A 23,806-nucleotide genomic window follows, 5' to 3' on the forward strand; every position below is an offset into this window, starting at 1 on the left:
ATCATCTTCGGTGCCTTCAAGTGAATTCGAGATTGAAAACTTTTTGAATGTACCAATGACGACTTCTCTAGAAATACTTTTCCACATGTACAGTACATGGGAACTTCTGGTGATATTTTTCCAAACTTTCAACTATATCAGTAAAGAGTATTGCCTACTTTACCAACCTTATTAATGATACTGATTCTAAGCAGAGTGACATTTTTTGAACCATAAAAAAAATTAAAAAAGGGTTGGCTTGCAATCAGGTAGATATGGTACATCATATATATTAATTTGTGGATGCTCAAATACATTCCTATTTATTCCATAATAAAAAATGATTTTTTGTTGTTTAAGCACCATAAAATGCAATTAGTTGAAACTAAATAAAAATAAAAAAACAAGGATAAAAGGATGCCTAGTGGTCGATTAATTGCACTTTATAGTGCTTAAACAACAAAAAGTATAGTGACACAGTTTCCAATTGGCAAAAGAAAGAAAAAAAAAAAAAGATTTATTTTGTGCTTATTTTGTTTATACTGCCTCCTTCAGAAATTCATCATCTGCTACATAAAATTAGGATAGCCTGTATTTTTATGTTTAAATTATAAAAATACTATTGTTACAATTTAGAATGAATTATAAATGAGAACATGCAGACTACATGACAACAAAAAAGCAAAACAGAGAAATAATTTTCAGTTTTAAATTGAGTCCAAAATGACAAAATGAATCCTTTTACACACACTCATTTCATCATAAATCCAATTTAAGACACTCCTAAAAAATGAAGTCTAAAGCTAAGTTGTCATATGAACCACTACAAACACTCAAACACTAACCAAAATGAGATGATGCTTGCACTGTATTATATAGCACAAACTGAATTAGAAAATAATTGGTTGAACACGTGTTGTGAAAAGTTTATTGGTCAAATTAACCAAAATTTGGCAAAAGTTGAGATGCCTTCAACTGGTCAAACAGATGCCAAAAGTGGATCAACTGGCAGTTCATATATACTTTGTAATGGTTCATACACCAATGTGAACCTAGCTTTAGATATCCATATTAGATGGAAAGTTGTAATAAAGAATTTTATTGATAAATACTCAGAAGTGGATGGAAGTAATTTGAAAAACAACTCTGCAATAGTATTAAATACGATTAGATTTACTAACTAGGGTTTCTCTAATGGGATCCTGGGATCCAGCTGTTTATTAACCCGGAATATCCTGCAAATTTCTTAAAAGTTCACTTTTTTTCTTATTTTGTGTTAAGGTTGAGGAAATTTTGCAAATAGAAAGTATAATTAACTCATAAATAAACTGTCAGAATGCATTTGTATTTATTCATTTTAAGCCTGCTTATTAGTTTTTTAAATTTTTGCTTATTATGGAATGTCACAGATTGTTAATAATCAATACATAGTTTGTTTGTGACAGAACTCTAAAAATTCTTTACTTGTCAGAATCTGTAATATCTTGAATAATTGTGCTGATGCTACTTAATTTTTAATCATCTCCAGTAACTTCGATAACTGCATTATGCCAGGTTGTGCAAATTGGGCAAGGATACAAATGAGTATGAAATTTTTCTTCATAAACCTGATTATTAAATCCAAACAAACTGACAAATTATTGGGCTATAAGCTTGATGCTGCTATTAAAGCAGCTGAGGTAGACAAATCAAGAATACTAGACAGCAAAAGAAGATCCAACACATCTCAAAATCTTTGAGGCTACAGGTGAAAAAACACACATCTGTCTTCTCTTAAATGCATTAAAGACAATTCCACCCACATCAATTGAATGGGAAAGGACATTCTTAGTAGCAGGACTTTTCATTACTAAAACAAGAAGCAGATTGAGTGATCTGAGTATTGAATGACCATCTTTGCTTTTTAAAATCTTATTATAAAAATTTACAATAATATTTGTATTAAGTTTTATTTAAAACATGAAAATTACTTTCTAAGTTAGAAGTTTGATCAAAGTTCATTTTTTCTTTAAATTTTCAACTAATTCAAAGGGATTTTTGTTTGTTGTAAGCAGTTTGCAACTTTAATGAATTTTTTCTATTTGTGAACACTTCTACATAATTCAAAGGTAATTTTTAATACATATTTTACACAGCATTATTATTATTATTATTTTGGAGGTTGCAAGACATAATTAATTTTCAATTTTTAAGTAATTTAATACATCATTTGATTTCAAGATTTATTTTATATCTTAAATATAATTAACTATATCCCTGGATTTCCCAGGATCCCTGGAAACATCACTTTTTTCTCAAAATCCTGGGACAAGCAAAGGACCAGGAATGAGAAACCCTATTACTAATTAATAAACAGGCTAATGTATTTCAAGAGATTATGAATTACATTTTTATTTTTCTTGATTATGAACTGATAACATTTGTAATTTAAAAATCAAACTGCTAAATTCAGGAAACCAAAAGTTTTCAGCCACTCTATAATCCTCCCCAGTTCTTACAACAAATACAAATAAATGTAATACATAAACAGTTTGGAATTTTAAATTACAATATGATGCTAAGTTTCACATATATGTTTTCATGGTAACATTTGTATTTAAATGTATTGTAACAAACTAAAAAATAACTAAGAAGTAACAATTAATGCTTCTCAATAATAAAGAAAAAATAGTTTTATGGAATCAGTTTAAGTACAAATGATTATGTCAAATAAAATGTAAAACCCAATGAGCAATTATTTACTGTGGCATGTCAAAAGCTAAACTGCAATTTTTTGTCACAATGCTCTCGATTTTAGTAGTGTCCTGTCTCCATATAGCATACTTTTCCTGTTAACAATACTGTCGTGCCAATAATCTAACTCCATTCTGGAGAAAATTTTTGAATTGAAATAACATGACTTACAGTCCAAACCAGAAGTTTGTATATAGTTAATTGAATCACCTGCCCTAAGCTTTCCATATCTGGTCTTGACTTTCATCTCTCTAACTCTGTTCTTGAGATTAAGAAAGAACAGACAGTAGACATTAGTGGGAATTTATAGATATGTAATTTGAAAAATGCAGCCTAAAATAACTGCTTGATAGATTAGAGGAGTCAAAAGTATTTACAGATTGAAAAACTTTTTGATATCGTTCATCACGACATTAAATCCCCAACTCTGAAACTGAGACAAAAAGTCTTGAAAGTTTTATTCGTACATATTTTGAGCTACACTAAACCTATCAAGCATTTTATTAGAACCCACTTTATATTTAAATATATCAAATGTTCAGATCCCACAGATCCATTTTCAGAAAAATATTTGCAACAATAAATTAGTAATTTTTGTCAGCATAACAAAATATGACAATTTCAACAATGTTTTGTATATTCTTAATTGTTAACAACTGGGGGACTTGGTAAAAAAATGGCATATTACACATTAGAAAGTTTTTTGAGGAAAATGAGGATTTGTGTTTCAATTCAACAGCACTTTAATATGCAATGTTTTATTAATATGTCTGTACAACCCATATGGAGCCATGAAAGTTTCTTAGAAAATACATTGATGATGCACAAATTCAAATTTATTAACAACTTCTTTTTAGTAGTTTTGCAAAATACATTGTTTTTCCACCAAATCCCTCAAATTCACAGTGGTCCTAGTTTGTAAATTGTTTTTATGCATGTTTGTTTATTTTAGTTGCACTGGTTCTCTTGAACAAGCAACTACCTGTTAGCAAAACTTGTGGACAAGCAACTGCTGATTAGTTAGATTTGTTAGGCTGGTAGGAAGGTTTTGGGCTATAGTAAAGTGTTTTGAAATTTGAAATAAATAAAAAAAAATATATATTTCAAAAGGTAAATTTCTTAACAAATGTAAGAAAATAATTTATGTATTTTGTAACATATCTATGATATGATAATATAATGATAATATTTGCTATCACTGTATGACATTTTAACCAAAATTTTATAAATATTTATATACAGGGAGTGCAAAAGTAGGTATACAGTTTTTATTATTAAAAAAAAAAATGCTAGGAAAACATTGAAAACAAAAATTCATTCCTATACTTAAATCACAGATGAGAAATGCAAAATAATAAAATAAATAACAAACAATTGATATTCCCATACTTCACACTCTATTGTATGAATTAAAAAAAAAAAGAATTATAATCTTTCCCATCAAATCTCAATCATCTAGCTTCATATAAAACAATAATATACAAGAATCAAAATAACACTAACTATACTGTAGTTAGCAGGGGCCAACCTAGCATTTATGCCTCTGTGGGCAAGATAGTTATTTGCCACTTATTTTAAATATAGGCACAGTGTAATTTTAATTGAAAGATCTGATGCTCAGACCTTACACATTTAATTACTTAACTATTTTTAAAAAGTAAAATAATCAATTATTTGAAATTAAGAATGTTTATTATTATTTTTATTTTCTTTGGCCAATTTTGCTGCCCCTAACAATCTGCCTCCCTGGGCAGCCACCCACCTTGTCTACCTCTGTATCAGCCTCTGGTAGTTAGCATTATTTTGGTTTTATTTGGAACATGAGTGTGGTATAATGTACAATGTTTATTTATTTTATACTATATTTTGCTTACTGTTTTGGTTTCTGTTGTGAAGATTCCTGTACAAAACACTAGTAAAAGAAAAAAAAACAGCTAATTAAAAAAACCAAGGATATAATTCTTAAGAGTAACATTTTCAAGTCTTTATTTTGACTAGTTTCAGATCTGCTCTTTCAATAAGAATGCAGAATAGATGTGATGTTCCATGTTCCTATATAGTAAAAGTTTTCTTGTTCCATAAGAAGTTAGACTATGTTAGACCCCAGCTTTGTCTTCTATTCCATGAGCTTCTTTATCACTTCTCAATAGAATGCATAACAGAAGACATGCATTTCATTACCAGTTGATATGTATTTTTGGTGTACCTCTGGAACAATGTACGTAGGAAGCAACCAGTGATATTTAATAGTTGCAGTAATATTTTAATGCAACCACCACCAGTCAATAGTTAGTATTAAGATTCTTGTATATTATTGTTTTAAATGGAGTTAGATCATTTTAATTATGATTTTCTTTTTTTAATTTAACATCTATTGTAATTATTTATAATGCCACTTGAAAATTTGAAATGGGAACGGTACGGGAATACCATCCGAACACTCTCAAAAACAGAAACCATTAATTACAAACACTTCACACTACTTATACTTATTCCAGCACATAAAATATAATGAACACACAAATGTTTTAGCTACTTTAACGGAAGCTGGATAAAAGCTGTTTTGTATGTCGAACAAGATACAAAGTTTTTAAATACAGTACCTAGTATCTTGTTTGATGTACAAAATAGCGCTCTCATCTGACGAAGGTTCCTTAAGGTGGCCAAAAATGTCTGTGCGTTCATTAAATTTTATGTGCCGGAATAAGTATAAGTGGTGTGAAGTGTTTTTAATAGGAATACTTCTCAGACTTACTTTCTATGTGGGCAAAATACCTACACAAATTAACAACAACAAAGAACTCTCTGCCAAACATTTGCATTTCTCAGATTCATAACCGTGCACCTATCTTTTGCACTCCTGTATATTATACATCCGTGTTCATTTGTGGTATATTTAGGAACCATTTTTAAAAATCTAAAATTCATGCTCAACAATTAATTAAATTAAAAATTCCATTATATTATTTGCATAGTTTGAAAATTTCTCAAAATTAACTCATTTTTGACGGATTATTATTATTTATAGAAGTTCTAAACTGTTAGCATTATGAAGGTAGTAATTGTAATTGTTTACTGAACATAGATTTAGTAATCATGTTAGTCAATAATGTTTTTAAATTATTTAAAAATAAAAAAAAACAAAGTAAAACCTTCCATTTTTTGCTGACGCATCTCGAGCGTGTAGCAGAGATGAAATAAAATACCAAAGCACTAATTAAGCACGAATAGAACGTACCTTATCTCTTCCTTCGTATAGCTTATAATGTATATCTTCTGTCTGCATTATATATTTAAAGTAAAGAAAGGAAATTTCGACAAACTTTCCTCAGCAACATCATCCAATAACAACGTGTCAATGTTTACTTCTTCATGGAAGCCATTGACGATGACGCAATCGACGATTAGTCAATTTCAATGACGTCAATTTCAATAATAAAAATTAATTTAAACATTTTTATAAGTAATATTATTTTATTTTTAAATGTAATTTAAATTATTTTACATTCAGACTAGAACAATTGAGTAAAGTAGTCATTATTAATTAATTAGCTAGTGCCGTAAAATGTACGTATAAATTCATTTTAATATTTTAATGTACATTTAATATATTTTTAAATATATTAAAAGTAATTATGTAAGGTTTTTAATCGATTTCCTATAATTGTACACGTCACAATTCCGAGTCAGTCTAGAATATGGCAATGGTGATGTCGGTTGCTTGACGTCGTCGATTTTTATTTCTGTAAATATTGGTTTATGAAAGTGAATGAGATGGATGTATTGTATCGTAAGACGAAATCTTTAATAGATGAATTAAATCGAACCTTTGTTCGGCTAGAAAGATGCAGTCCAGATGAATGTAAATCTATAGAAGAAGAAATACAAATCAGGATAGATAGGATAACCAGCAATAACGAACAGTTGGAATTGCTAACTAATAAAGAACCACCGAGTAGAAAACAGAATGCTAAATTGCGTGTAGATCAACTGAAATACGATTGTCAGCACTATCAAGCAGCATTGAGGAATTTCCAATTGAAACGCCTGAATGTTGAACAGCAGCAACGAGATCGAGAAGAATTATTATCGAGAAGATTCACCCCAAATGATCAGGCTACTTCCATCATGATCGATCATGCCTTACAGCATAACAATTCGCTCAATAATGCTCACCGAGGTGTCGACGAATTGATTATGAGCGGAAGTAATGTCTTGAATAATCTACGAGATCAGAGGGGATCTTTAAAGGGTATACATAAGAAGATCTTGGACATTGCGAATACTCTCGGTATGTCGAATACGGTGATGAGATTGATCGAGAAACGTACTTATCAAGATAAATTTATTTTATTCGGCGGAATGTTTCTGACTTGTGTCGTTATGTTCCTGGTTGTAAAGTATCTGACATGATAAATTTAAAATATTTGAGCGTCGGTAAAAATATTACTTGTATCGATCCGACGAGATACAAACGGCTATAATAATTGTACGGCTCGCGACACTAATAATCCATTTCTCTGTATCTGCTAAAAAGCATAGATATATAAAAACTTGCAAATTCGACAGAAAAAGAACAAATCTGTAATGATCAAATTCTTATTATAGCAGTTTGCATCTTATTATATCAATACGAGTGGTTTATTTACTGGTGGTATGTTTATATTTGATGCTATTATTGATCACATATTCAGCTATTTGTCTTACAATATGCAATGGCTGTCACAAAACTATCTTTCGTTTCTTTTTATTTTATCAGGTATGTATATCTGAAAATTATATTTTTGAATGGTAATTAAAAAATATACATTTGAAAGTTATTTACATTTCCATTTTTATAATTCAGAATTGAAGTACTGAATATAATAATAATAGTTAGGATGATGATGTACTGTTATATTGATAGAATTTATTATAAATCTTGTATATTACACAATTTAAAAAAAAAATACCTTATGATCTTATAACTTTTTGTTGAAGACAAGTCATTTTCACATTTAAATTTATATCAAACTCGAATCTAAATGTTCTAAATTAAAAATTTATAACTGACGACACATAAAGCATTATTAAAATAAATTAAAAGGATTTGTTTGAAACAATATATTCTATATCTTATATTGACTGACGAATGCTAAAGTACTTGAAGAAAAACTTTTTAATATTTTGTCTATTTTGAAATTAAGAATAAATGTTCAAAATAAAATCCAGAATTGTTTATACTGTTTTAAGTAAGAAATTATAATTTTTTCTAATGCAAGATATGCTTAAAGAATTCACATACCAGAGGTAGCTGGTGATAATTCCTAAAAAAAAAAAACAAATACTGTATTTACAAGAAGTGTATTTTAAAGAATTTAGCACATTGAAAAATTTATCAATGAAAATATATTGCTCACAAATGTTACCGAAAAGTTCATTAAAATTTAAAAACTCTATACTATGATATTTTTATGTGAATATTTGAAAACTGTAAAGTTTATACTTTGTTAGTTGTAAAAGAAAAGTTTATCAGAAAATATTTCTTTTTATTATTAATATTTGATCTAAAGCAACATTAATGATATTGATATATATACATATTAATATATATATAATTTTGTATATTAAAAATCAATAAATGTTCAAAAAATTTAAAATTATTTAAAGATTAAATATTTCTTGCTTGTATATTTTTAAAACTAAAAGTTTGATATGTTTAAAGTTTTGTATTGTCGTCTCAGTATTAATTTGACAAAAAATTATTATAAAATAATCATTTATGAATAAAATTAAGAATAACTTTATAAATTTGGTGATAATATAAAAATATAATTATATGATAGAAATTTGTTTATAATTTAAACAAGCAGAAAATTCACTTATGTTGGATGATATAAATTATCAGAGTTGATTATGTTTTTGCTGAATCTATGAAGTATACATTATTTTTCTTGACAACTACTTTTTTAAATTATAGTTGTCATTGATTGAAAAATAGTACTTTGTACCCTTTGACTAGTACCTTTGAGATTTGTCAAGTAAACAAATATTGGATTTATCATATAGAAAAAATCATGGAAGTGTAAAATTAATCACTTTGAATTGTCTTTTTGGTTAATGTTACATTAACCAAAAAGACAATTCAAAGTGATTAATTAGTTGGTCATCTTGGTTACCTTAGGTTGCCAAGATGGTGGCTCGTCTCTAATTCCAGCAAGGAAACAGTGGAATGCACGTTCTAACCTAACCTAACCTATTCTAATAATTTGATTGCTAATAATTATGGTATTTTATTTGAATAAGTTAGGTTAGAACATGCGTCCCACTGTTTCCTTGCTGGAATTAGAGACGAGCCACCATCTTGGCTACCTAAGGTAACATTAACTGTCTTTTTTTTTTTTTTTTTGATGCATTTTGAGTCTGAACTCTTCAGCAGTTGACAATTCTTAAAAAGGTTCTGAGTAAACTCTGTGACTTAAAATCTTATAAAAAGGTCCTGTTTTCCTTGTGACTTTACTCAGGACTAAGTCTAATATTTGTTAGTTTGAAAAAATTTAAGTACAGTCATTCCAATCAAATTGCTTTAAGTGAATGAGAGTGAATAACTCATATTTTGATCTATTAAAAATTTTATTGGAATTATTGTTTTTTTACCTATATGTTACAAACAATATTACATATGTCAGTTTGCATTTCTGATGCAAGGTATAAGATTAATTTATAAAGTAAAAATAAAAAATAATAATAGTAATAATCTGAACAAATTGGATATAAACATCTCAGCCCAGTGGTTGTATAAAAGCTAAATGATCTATTTTGTATAACAAATTGGGAGTGAAAGAGATTCCATTCCAATTTGATATTTATTTAGATAACATTAAAAATGCAATTATAAATTTTAATAAACTGATTATCAAATTATCAATAATAATTCTTCAAATAAATTCTTATTTAGTAACCCAAATTCAACACACATTCAATGTCGAAGTGGTGCATAATATGGTGTCAGTTTTTTACAATAAGAGTAATGACAAATAGATTAATATCTTTGGATTTTTCAAATACAAAAATTACAACAGTAGTTTTGTCATATTATTGTATTAATGTAGTGGCAAACTATGTGTCATTAGTTGTCATTTACTATTGAAAATTATAGGATAAACTTGATCATAGTGTTTGTTTAAGCTGTTACATTGGATTCAATGATGAGGACAGTCCTACAGTCCTACTTAAGAGGGAAATCCTGGTAGTCTTGTAGAATCGAAAGGTTCTATGAGACTACTTAAAGGTAGATTTTACCAAGATACAAGTAGTAATTGTTTTATTTATAAATGGCTGAACCTTCCACCAGATGCATTATGGCCATTAGTTTATGTTTCAGAAGTTATTAATCATAAGATAAAGTGACCATCCAGCCCCAATTTTCAGACAGAATCCTAGAACCACAATTAATGTCCTGGATTTTGCCAACATTTTAAAATTTTATTTTAAATTAATCCACCATTTTTCAAGAGCAGTGTCAAATGTACTGTAAAATGTCCATATTGAGACAGATTTCAAATTTGAAGTTACATTTTAAAAAATGTAACTTCAAACTCATTGAGCATTCCAGCATTTTGAATTTCGTCATTATGTTCTCAACTAAGTTGATACTCTCTGGGCTACGATTGTTTCCCAGGAAGTTTTGAACCACACACTTAAAGGCAGTCCAGGCTTCTCACTCCCCGGCATTCATTGAAGGAAGGAAATCATCTAGCATTACTTTCCGAATATCGGGACCAGTGAACATGCCCTCTTTCAACTTAGAATCTGACAGGTTGGGGAACTTGTAACATAGATATTTGAAACAGTTGCCACACTTATCTAATGCCTTGACAAACTGGTTCATTATGCCCAGTTTGATGAGCAGAGATGGTAAGAGTATTCTGTCTCTTTCCACTAGAGGGTCACAATATTTTTGTCCCCTGGAACCAATTCTAACCTTCGGGGCCACTGTTTTTGCTCCCAATATTTGTCATGACCCCAACTGTCCAATTCATAGATGAAACAGAGGAACTTAGTATATCCTGATTGCTGTCCTAGAAGCATACCCAACATTTTCAAATCACCATACACCATCCAATTGTGATCCTTATAATGAATGGTAGTAAGAAGCATTTTAATAAAATACTAAAAAAGATTATTCTCAGTTTTAAAACAAGTAAAAACTACTTTGACTTAATCTAACTTCGAGGAACAATACGAGTTTAAATGGACAAATCAATGTTACCATTGTGCAGCAGAACTGCCTTCGGGCTTTTTTTAGATAGTCAATAAACAGTCTGCAGTCAGCTGGTGCATACGGAATGTTGAACTGACCCATCAAAACCCTATACATCAATGCAGTACACTAACAAGTCCTTTTGAGCAAAATATTGTGTGAATATCAAGTCATTTTTTCTGTAAAATGTAATGGACATACCAGCTGCTAACAAATGTCTTTCATGAAGTCTTGACCCTAAGAGCTCTGCTTTATCCTTTCAGTCCCAGATCACAGACTAAATCATTTAGATCTGGCTGAGTGAACAGAAGAGGACCCTCATCTGTGACTACTTCAAATTCAGTATCTTCCGTCTCCTGCATGGTATCTGTTTCATCACTGTCGTCCATATTTAATGTCTGCAGAGGCTGTCATATAGGTATATCTGGGCCATGTGAAACAGGATGAATCGCTGAGCGAATGTTGTTCAGATACTCAATACTCTTCTTGTTTTTCTTGTTGAAACCTGTACCCTTACAAGAGCAGAGGTAGCAGTTGTCGGTATGATTCTGTTGCTCTCGCCAGACCTTAGGGATGCCAAATTGTAATGACTTCTTTTTTCCTGTTGCTCATTGTCGTAGATCTTCTATACACACAACACACGACCTGTGGAGCCCATGCTTTGTTGATGTCACCTAGTTTCATTCCAAAATAGGCATGATAGACCTTTTTCACGAAGGCAGTAATGTTTCTTCGGTCTTATTTCACCATAAGTTTACCACAAATATAACAAAAACAATTAGGAGAGTTTACACAGCCTTAGGTAGATATTGCACACCAACACGTACTTCCTTGCACAAACACAACATAGTGATGGACAGGCAGTGCCATTTGCAGCGTGACAGTTTGCTGTGTGCCGCTAGGGGTACAAGTGTTGAACAGTTGAAAGCAATGTGCTGCTACAGAACTTCATATGGTGTTTTCGTGTGTATTATCATTATTGCAAAATATGTGATTTGTGCAAAAACTGTGGAGGATACGATGTTTTGAGTACCATTTTCAAATTCATGAGGTCAAAATACATAAAGAACGCCTACATTTTCGAAAAAAGTTTTTGTGACCTTGCAATTTGTCGCATTGTGTAATAATTCTACCAGAAACTCTTATTATACAATGAAAACTATATAAAAAGATATACAATTATAGTCATTGATCAGTCTTTAAAGGTTTAAATTTTTTGTTTTTGGATTTTCATTTCAGAAAATTGATCAATAATATCTTTTTCTATAGCAAGCATTGCTAAAGACCTTAGCTTTTCCTGTCTTATTGAATTTCTTAAATAAGTTTTAACTTGTATTAAAACAGAAAGATTTCTCTCCTGTTGCATTACTTAAGGCATAATTAAGTAAATTCTTAATATTTCAGTATTAGGAAAAGAAGATGCAATGTTTTTTTTTATGAACTGGTACATATTGTACTGTATTATTAAAAATTTATTTTAAAAATATTTCTTTATTTTTCCAATTTATTATTTATTTATTTATTTTTATTTTTTCTGTACTTAAGCTGGGCCCCTTCAAATTACACATTTGTCTTATTTGTGTATTGGCTCATCTGACACTGAGCCTACTATTTGGTTTCATAAATATAAACAAATTTTCATATAAAAAGCAATAGAATGCTAATTACAAAATACCACAGACAACGTCACTATAGTGTTTTTATCTTCTGCATGATATGAAGATCTTGCTTTGTCTAAACGACTGAACGAGATCCACAAACTAAGTAACCTAGTGAATTCTAAGATTCTTAGATAAGTTACTAAGATAGCAGTCTAGAATATTACCTGATTCATCAATAGTGTGAGCTGTATTCAAAATAGATGGACAAAATCTCTTCTTGAGCAATTTACAGACAAAAATGATTTTTTTGGAGGATTGGAAACATTGAATATAGTTGGAAGTGTATTTGATTTCGACTTTCTTTTGTACCTGTTCTTTGTTGTTCAAAGTGTATCTATTGTAAATTCAGCAGAATATGGAAGCATTCAATAACAAACATGCCTATTCTTTATATTGCCTGTGACATCATCTCGTACATCACAGAATAATTGGTTGGTGTCTACTTGTCTCTGCAACAATTAATAAACCACTTTTTATGTCTTTTTAGATCCATAGAAATCAAACACAAATATCATTCTTAGATGACTAATTTGTGCAGTTTGAACCACCAACCACCAATTCTAATATTTCTAAAAAAAAAGACTTCAAAATTTCTATGCTTGACACACGCAGCTACTAAATGTAAGGTTCCAGATGAGGTCCAAACCCCCCACTAAAATTTTATTTTAAAGCTTTCCACTAGGAAAAGGAACTTTGTAAGATAAACACAATGTGAAGAAAAAGAAATAATAGATGTAAGTGTCAGATGACCTGAGTTCATGTGTTGAACTGGGAAGATAAACTTTGGCTTGGGTGCTCATGAATAGGACAAAATTACAGCAAACTCGTAGTGCTATAAAATATTTTGATCCATAAATAATTATTGCAAGATGCTTAATAAAAATTTTTGACAGGAGAGAAAACAAAACTTTTAGAAATACAATCAAAAGTTCCAAGATTTGTTTAATTAAACATCCTGTTGTGGTGTTTTATAAGAGTGTGGCAGTACGGCCCGCGAATGAAACGTACAGAAAAGGAGACTGCAACGATTACAATAATAAACAATGTTCCTTTATTCCACTTAGAACAAATAAGATTCTTGTTGTTAAGGAATCCCAACTGATTTACAATCGGTTCCTCGTAAACGCGTGACTAACCTAACTTAAATCTAGCTTAAATCTAACTTAATATTAAGGAAAAATAAGAAAGATAGGACAGCAGAAAGGTAGAAGAAATGAAGGGACGATTCACCCGGGGTTTTCTCTTTTTCGGCGGATACGTATTGATACTTTGTGTAGAACCTGGATCCAACAATAGTGGCTTTCTTCACTATCCTTTCTTCTCTCAATTATCGGGGTTCTCCAATATGCCAGTCTCTATATTTCGGCTCTTCACTCGACTATCGCACTTCTTTCCTCTCTCGGAAATCATGATCAAGCCTCGCTCTTGCTGTCCGTCTCTCTTCCTATCTAATCGAAAAGTGACCCCTCTCTTAGCCACTTTTTCCCCAGGCCACACTACCTGCTATTGTCCCTACCAATTCTCAGAACTGCTAATCCAGCCCCACGGCGATAACGGTCATGGAAAGTTTAAGAAAGAATAGACAAAGGAAGGAGGAAATAGCAAAAATAAGATAGGATTACAACTATATACAATAAAATATATATATATACAATATGGCCGACGGTCACACTGTCATCCAAGATCGAGATGTCAGGTTAACATCGAGATTTGACCTTTTTTGTGCCCTGATCAGGTCTAGTTCTACCTAGAGACAAAAAAGGAACCAATCGGGGAAGAAAGAGAGGATCAGGACCAAATAAATTGTTCTGTCCATTGATAAATTCTACATAAACTCGCATCTCAAGGTCATAGCATGCTTCTCCAACCTTTCATCTCAAACCATTCTTCTCTCGTTGATATTGTTGTATTTACACAGGAGGTGCATGTGAATTGACAAAGGAAATGTGACAAAATAATTAGCAACAATATTTATTTCATATGTTTGGATTCCAAATCTGCAATCAGCAATTACAACACAGCCTGATAAAAACAATTGGCGAGAATAACAAAGGGAACACCATCCGTGTCAAAATAAGTACAAACAATACCCGAAAAACTATAACTAGTGCTTATATACTAACTTAAAAACTACAGGAAGAAGGGAAAAGATAGGGAGGGAAGATTTCAGGAGAATAGAGGATAGTGAGAAGCAAAATACCCAGGGTTTTCTCTGGCCTTCACAGTTTTGGTTGGGATATCACGCTGAACTTTTCTCTGGAAAGTCACTCATCATCTTTTATGGTTTCTCTTGCACTCAGTTGCTATACCTTCTATCGTAATTACAATAAAATTCTCTTTTCTCTTTTTCTCAGACACTCAAAGCCTCCAGTTGTTCCTACTTGCTGCACCACTTTTTACATCTACTCTCTTCAAGAGCTCAACCCAGAATGTCTCTCCTTTTGTCTCACCAGCCCCAGAGCCTCTTTTCTTCTATTTGTTCTTGTGGTTCTCCAAATTGGTCATCCCACCCAAGAGAAAAGAATTAGAAAGGAAAGTTCTAGGAGGAAGAAGAAACACAGAACAAAGGAGAAGACTAAAACTAACTAAAATTAATATTTACAATAAATAAGGCATACAGCCACAATATATTTCTATTTGCTCACATCAGTCTATCAGCTCCAGCCAGACTTTATTGCTGAGGGACTCTGAAGTTAAAATAAAGAACCACCATGCAGTGAAGTGTTTGATATTCCAAGGACAAAGTGACTCTTTCATCCACATCATCCTGGGCCCAGTGTCGTCCAAACCTCACAGTGAACTTATAAACTGTTGACCTCAAGACTAAGAATGTCTTTGTGGGACGATCGCAAGAGTTGAGGAATTAAACTTAACTATGTAAGTCACAATTTTTGTAACAATAAACAGGGATTTGTAAAGGTGTTTTGAGTCTAAATCCATCAGCACCCACAAATGTGGTTTATATCCACAGACCATTCCTAGGTTCGGTTACCTGACAAATTAGGTATTGGGTGGTGACAATAATGAATGTCATACAACCTTACAAAAGAATTAGACACAAGTAAAATGGCAAAGCTATTCTTGGGATGAGACTATGTCTAGGAGAGCATGAACAATGTGATGTGCAAATCTCACACTCGTGCCCATTTATAGAAACAGTCTCAGCATTTTATATTTCATTTTGACCCGGTTCTTGGTCCCCTGACTACTTACAAGTCTGGTTTATTTTATGCGTGTATGATTTAGACACCAAATACTCTGTGCCAAATTGCAACTCCTGACACGTACTCCTTCATACCTCTAAGGTGTGCAGCTGTTGACAGCAGCACGATTTTAATGATGATATATAGTCTCGTCAAAAATAAGATGCTTTGTATGGAGAATTATAAGTGTCTCTCTCAATCTTCCCCTAGTAACCAATTCCATGGCAATATGTAAATTTTTCCCATCTCTCCCAAATGCAAAAATAGTGGAAGGAAATTATTTTATGATGATTTAGCATAATTGAAAAGTATCTTTTTTTTTCTTGAGGTTTTAGGCACTTGCGTAAATAAATCTTTTCTGTAATGCCGAAAGACAGTTATGTTGTTAATTTTAACTTTGTAATTATTTAACTTTTAAAAATACAAACTGAATATTTTTAATTTTTCAAATTAAATTTTCAAATTTAAAATATTCCAAAGATGCAGAAGAATGGTTGAATAGAACACAGTGATTTTTTACTCTAAAAGATGGACTTAAAAGTCTAAAAGCACTGATCCTGTAAGGAAAACTATGTTTGTATGACTCCAATAAGCAGAAAATTAGAATGTGTTAGTGATTAAATTTTATAAATAAAATATAAAATAATTATTAAGATTTGAATTTTTAATTACATTTTAAAAGAAATATAAATTAAAAACAAAGTTTAGAGAGAAAACAGTAGTAGACAAACATTTATTAAGTATTGTTGTACAGAGATACTGATTTTTATATTAAAAAATACCTTCAAAGTTTACAGAACAATAAATTTGAAATTTTAAGGAAAATCATATTTATTCAAATATTTTATATTGTAAAAAAAGGATTCGTTGCAACACATTTACAATAAGATGGATTATCATTAATTTTAAAATGCAAACTTTGTATCAAGAGAACAATTCTATATCATATTTTAACACATTATGTAATTTTAGTATATAGATTCTCAATACATAATTTTATCCTTTTAACATTTAAGAACACAATTTTAAATGTTTTTAATTTGTTGAATTTAATAAAATTATTAGCCGTTTATAAGGATATCTTCAAATGGTATACTACAAATTTTTTTCTATTTATTTCATACAATTTTGATCAAAGAAAACAATTCCAAAGTTGTTTGCCTGCAAATTGAATTATTCAAAGTTGCAAATAGAGTTATCATTCAATTTGGTGAAGAAGTAATTTAGTGAAATTTTTGGAACATTTCTATGTTATTTTATCTATTTTATATATTTCAACTTTTTTGCTGATTATCATCATCAAATTGAATTTTTATTTTTGTTTTAATTTCAATTATTAACTGAACAATTAACAGTATCAAATCTTTGAAGTTTGCACAAGCTCATGGATATTTTTATATACAGTAAAACCTGTCCAAAATGGAACCTGAATAAAATGGAAAACTACCAAACCAGAAAAAATTTGGTACTGTATGATTCCAGTTTACACAGACTTACTATATTTGCCAGTTTCAAAATATATTTATATTTACTGTATGAATGACTACATGAATAATAATCTATATTTAAGTCTGTCCTTAGCAAATGTGAAACTTGATTAGGATCATTAAAAACAAATAAACAATACATTGTGCACAATATTGCTAATTCTGAAATCTGTAGTACTCACAAAATAGAACAAAAGTTTCCTCTTTACAATGAATATTTCCTCCCTTTGTGGAGTTCTTCTAGAGTGTGAGACCCAACCGGATCAAATTTATCCCATTGGCTTAAGACCAACTTTGTCTACATCCATAAAATAAAAACACATATACAACACTATATTATAAGATCATTAAAAATATGAGATATCAGTATATGAAAACATGAGTTAAACTGTTTTTAGGAATTACATATTTAACATTTGTAATGCTTGAAAATGTTACATTCTTTACACATTAAAAGTGTAATGCCTGCAGATAGTAAAATTAGATTATAGTATTTGTTTAGTTTTAAATAAAGACAGAAAAATGTACATGGTAGTTAATACAGAACAAATTCCATCTTTATTAAAACAGGTATCTAAGAACTAAATGAAAAATTTCCTGAGAAATTTATACTTTAACCATGTTATACAAAACAATAGTCATTTTATGTAAAAACAATATCATAAATGAACATATTACAAAAAAAAATTACTAGATATTCACAAATAATTAGCTTTCACATTGCCAACAACTAATCAGTTACAATACTTAAAGTTCCAATATTTTACTTATCTTATTGTACATGAATATTTGTGTAATTTTTCAAGATAATTACTGTTTTAAATTGTAATTTTCAAACAATTTAATTTACAAGCAAATTGCTTCGAGGAATTATTTTCTATGATTTTAAATTATTAAAATATTAGATTTTTTAAAGTACATTTACACTGGTTAACATTTTATTGAAATATATTCATTATATTTCTTAATGTGACTTGTTAAATATCAATTTTGTCAAAAGACTTCTAGTTCTTCTGCTTTAGTGAAATTTTCATTTGGAGTAAATTCATTTTATTGGAGATTTATTCATTTGTAAGAGTAATTTTACTTATATTTAATACAACTCAAGGCCCGATGATATATATATATTAATAAACTAACAAACGCCTAAATATTATTTAGACGTTTGTTGGTTTATTACTTATATTTAAATTGAAAACTTAAATATAACTTGAAAACATTAGGTAGGAGAACTAATGGACTTAAGAAACTGCTAGAGAAAGAGTGAAAGGTTTTTTTGTGAAACTTATTTTAAAGAAGCTCTAGCTTTCCATGCATGGATTTGATAAAAATAGATATTTTTATTGCTAATGCTAAGCAAGGGAATCATTTAGCTGCTAGTTTTGTTTTACCTTTCGGTTCTAGCAATTACACTGACTGCTCATTATTTGCACTTAATATTACATATATTAATTTATTTAAAGAATTCTATTTTTGATTTCAGTAAATAAATTCAATGTGATAAATTTGACTCTACCTTAATAAATTCACTAAAATCATTGCACTTACCAGGTTTTTGACTCCTAAAAGCTGCTAAGCATGATTTAGTGAATTAGATTTTGTATTAACTTGGTTTATTTTGATAATTATATGTAAACAGTATATTATTATTATACCAGGTCCTGGTAAAAAATCTGGAAAATTAAACAGTGCAATATGTTTTGTGCTAAGAACCACCAAAGTAAACTATAGTTACAGAACAAATAAAGGCATAACTATATATATCATCATATAGTGTAAATCTCAATGTAAATGCACTTTAAAATATCAGGAATGCTACATTTAGTTGAGATGTCATGATTATATTATAAAATTTTTTATAAAAATTGCTAGATATTTAATAAGAAATTGATAAATTTAATTTTTGCAGATGAACAGTAATAGAATGAAGATGGATAAAATTTACAACATTAGTTAAACATGGTATAGAAACTGTACACTATGCATTACATATACACATTGAAGTTAGGAGAAACTCAATAGAAAGTACTTGTATAAGTACTTTTAAAAGATGAGATCACAGTAAAAACATTGCAGTTATAAGTGCATATTTAGATTGTATAATACTTTATATTCATTATAAAAATAGTAAAGAAACAAATTAATAATTCTGTTTTTATACTTTAAACGTTGATGTATATATACCCTTTGTCAGAAAAGTGTGATTTTTTTCTTGTTTTCGGACAGGACATTTCGTCAAAATATCTTAGACATCCAACAAACTATGTATGACAAATGAGCTAAGAAGCATCACTCTTGAAACTTTCTCTGCTTGCTTCCAAGACCTCCAGCAACATTGGCAATTGCATATAGATAGCTGAGAGAACTACTTTAACAGGAGGATCATTATTTAGTAATTGCAATGTTGCAATTTTCTATTTTTTACAAGCTTTGTCCTGGAACTTTTCTGACAAAGGGTGTTTGTATATATACAGGGTGGGCCAGCGAAAACGAAACGGCAGAGTGTTCGTGTTCGTCCAAGCAAAGCGCTCGGACAGGTCGATCTTTTGCTCGAGGGGACATCTTTTGCAATAAAGTTTTTGCGATTCTGAATACAACAGACAACAAAAAATTTTAAAAACTCATTTATTTTGTATTTACTAAACAAACATTTTTTTCGAAATAAATGTTTGTTTAGTTAATATTCAGAATCGCAAAAACTTTATTGCAAAAGATGTCCCCTCGAAAGTAAAATCGACCTGTCCGAGCGCTTTGCTTGGACGAACACGAACACTCTGCCGTTTCGTTTTCGCTGGCCCACCCTGTATATACACACACACACACACCTATGTAGGTACAGTACATACTACAGTAATCTACTATCATTACTTTCTGGAAAATATTTTCCAGTAATAGTAAAGCAAATTCATTTGTTATGATCAGTAATGATACTAGGATTTAAATTCTGGGAGGGTGAGCATTATTTGTACATTTTATCATTAAAATATAGCAATCAATTTTCAGTAAGACATAAGTGGAAAAAGTCTAAGAAGACCATGTAATTACTTAGCAAACAATCAATTTAATATTTAAAGAAATCCCAATAAAAATAGTTAGTATAGGTAGACTTGAATAAATTATTTCCGGGTTCCTCAACCTAGTGCCATCCATGGTTATGATATACAGTATGTTTAATTCTTACAAGTAACTCCATGTATGCTTTTTCTCAAAAAACATTTTATCTGAACTGCCAATAGCATACATTATGAAAATATATTTAAATTATACTTTATAGTAAAATTAATAAAAATATATTTCTTTTTATTAATTCATCAATAAGATAAAATCATGCAAGAGATGGAAATCTTTACTCTCAATTAGACTTTTGCTAATGTAGCTAAAATAAAAACAACTTCTTGCAAGCAACTTAAAAACGTCAAACACATTCATTATTATTTATTTGATGGAAGCTAATGTTATTTAGTTCATGTATACATATATAAAACGTTATTCAAAAGGATTTTAAAATTCTATATGCTTTCAAAGCTGTAAAGTTCTTTTTGAATCACTGTACTACACTAATTTTATATAATACAATATTTTTTGTGCATTATAAAATTTGTAATTTACTAATCTCATGTGTAAAAAATTATAGAAATATACTGTATACATGATATTGCATATTAAACACTATACTTTGATATGAAATAGAAAAAATAAATATGAGAGATAAATTAAACTGAATGTGTAAGAACATATATTTGAAGTCTAATAATTATTTGAGAAACTCATTTAAAGGCATTAATTAAGTTTAATTAATAACAAATGTTTTCAGCATGTGCAAACTCTTTTCAGACAATCAGTAACAAGAAGAATGTAAAATATTTAGAACAAACTGTAGAACAGTTTTTAAAATGTAGTCGTATGCAAAGCAAAACCTAATTAACGTCTTTTCTTACATAAAATCGAGAAAGAAATATGTAACAAAGACAAAATAAGATAATATAAGTAGATATTAACAGAAAGGATAAAAATTTTTAGACTTAATTCTTTTAATCAATAACACTATTAAAACTGCTGGTAAGGTGTGAAATTTTAAGAATTTGTATAAAAATTACGGTTGTATATAGATAGTCAATTGACCAGTAGATAAAATGGAGTTGGTTAATAGTGTTAAATTCAGTAATTAATAAGGTTACCCATATAAAAACTTGTTTTGGATCAAATACACATTTTAACAAGGAGACATCTTTCCAGTGTGGTATGTATGTGTTGTAATATATTATTGACAAGCTCCATATCAATGTCTTTTAGTACACTAATAGCATTTTTATGTTCTAGTATATGAACACATAATTGTCTAGTTGTTGCCCCCTATGTATTGCAGAATTGAATTATTGGTGGGGTGTGTATACATCTGAGTGCTCTAATAAAGTGAAAGGTGTTCTGTCCATGACTGACAACCTGAAATTCAAAGGAGTAATTGGCAGGATGTACCCATATTTTTTAAACAAATGAGTTTTACAGATAATTATTTATGTAAGAGAGGGCTGACGTGCAGGATTGAAATTCATGTTTGGCATATAGATTAGATAGCAGAAACAAATAAACTTTTGCCATTTATTTTTGAACAAATGAAATACATAGAATGTTTCTTTATTATTAAAAAAAAAGCAATCTTAAAAATTAATTTTCGTTTGTAAATATTAATTTATAAAGATAGAATCCATAAGTTTTCTCTGAGCTCAGGAAGCAATCCCAGGTCCCTCCCCTCTTGACAGCCCTCTGCATATATATATATATTATACACACACACACTAATCTATTTTTGACTACTTATATTGAAAATTAAAATTATTCAGTTACATACCAATTTCAAGAAATACACAAGTGATTAGAATAAAATATTTAATTATCTGATTACAAATAATTGTAATCAGATAATTTAAAAATATATTTCAACTTATAACTAAAACGTCAAAATTCTGAATATCAGCTGTCAGGATTCCACATAAATTTATAGGATAAATACAGTAGAGCATCAATTATCCGAAACAATTAGAGAGTGGGGTTGTTCGGATAACTGATCATTTACAAAAAAAAAATTAAACACAAAACTGTACTGTATATATTTTGAACCACATGTCTTACAAATTCATACCTTACATAAAGTAGTACATTAAAAAATACACTTACGTAAAAACCAGATAACCAGAGTGGTTAGTATTCGGCAACCCGAATACTAACCACTCTGGTTATCTGGTTTTTACGTAAGTGTATTTTTTGTATGAATTTCCGGTGTGTAAAGAAGATTGAGTAGTACATTAAAGTAGGCCTACAGTTTAGGTTGGCCTGGAGGGAGAGAGTACTGCAATGCCACAGCACTAAAGGAAATTTGAATTTGCCGACTGGAATGCTTTTGGTTAACCGATGTTTCGGTTGAACGGTATTTGGATAATCGATGCTCTACTGTGACACATAATGCTATCTTTTACCTATACATTTAAAAAAATTAATAATGGATAATTTAAATATTTTTATGATTTTCATAAACTTACTATTCCATCTTGATATTTAGATATCAACTTGCACTATAAGTTTTTCTGTTTGTTCTAGTGAGGAAACATTTCCTTGAACAAGGTACAAATTATTCAGATTGAAATTATGCACTAAAGAATGTCTATTGTGTAAGTTTATTAAGATATTTTAGTTTGCAATTATTATAAACAGGATAACTTGATCTAGATTCAATTTTATAAATGTTCCGAAAGATAAAAATACTAAAAAGCTTATAAGAACAATTATAAAGCTTTTTTAGGCTCAGTTATGGAAGTATTGTTTATATATAGTTCCTACTTATGTTCTAATATTTTTAACAGAGTCATTTATTCAAATTGTACTTCTTGTAAATGCTTTTGATGTCTGACGTCGAAAACAAATTTCTACAAAGATTTAAGATTAAAATATTTTGATAACATATGATAAATTTATTTAATCCTTTTTAACTTTGACAAAATAGTATTATTTGGTAACTTAATAATTAAGATGCTAACTTCAAATTTAAATAATACAATTTTATTTGTGAAGTGAAAAGTATATTAATAAAAAATTTATTAGATATAAATGTGACAACTTTAAAAAAAATCTATTTATTTATTGTAAAATTATATCCATATACACCTTCTATATTATAAGTAGAAATATAACAAAATGAAATTTTATCTTCTTGATAAATTCCTGTTAATATTTTGAGAAAATTGTAGGAGTTGCAATAGAACATTCAAAATTTTAAAAAATCTCTAATATTAATCAAATATCTAAATTTTTTGTATAAAAATATCATTTTAAATCATCCCTAATAGTAAATGGTTGCAGATGACTTGTCTTCTATAAAAAAACTAAAATAAATAATAAAAAAATAATGCCAATGGAAATTCATATTTCATTTTTAAATTTGAACGAAATTTTAAATGTTTAAATTGATATTATTGACAAGTGAATAAAATATCAATTGTTATATAA

General features: G+C 29.4%; 2 protein-coding genes across 2 annotated transcripts in view; both read left to right on the forward strand.

Annotated features, from left to right (window-relative positions):
• LOC136988460 (NAD(P) transhydrogenase, mitochondrial-like) overlaps window positions 1–23,806 on the forward strand; it is a 267,559-nt gene that overhangs the window by 162,281 nt on the left and 81,472 nt on the right. The window lies entirely within an intron of this gene.
• Window positions 6,414–7,375, forward strand: Membrin (golgi SNAP receptor complex member 2). Its single transcript, XM_067286267.1, has one exon. The coding sequence runs from the start codon at window positions 6,472–6,474 to the stop codon at window positions 7,123–7,125; it is 654 nt and encodes a 217-aa protein (XP_067142368.1). The 5' UTR covers window positions 6,414–6,471; the 3' UTR covers window positions 7,126–7,375.

This window comes from Centruroides vittatus, unplaced genomic scaffold (assembly GCF_030686945.1).
Source record: "Centruroides vittatus isolate TY-2023 unplaced genomic scaffold, ASM3068694v2 scaffold_3315, whole genome shotgun sequence".
Lineage (NCBI taxonomy): Eukaryota > Metazoa > Arthropoda > Arachnida > Scorpiones > Buthidae > Centruroides > Centruroides vittatus.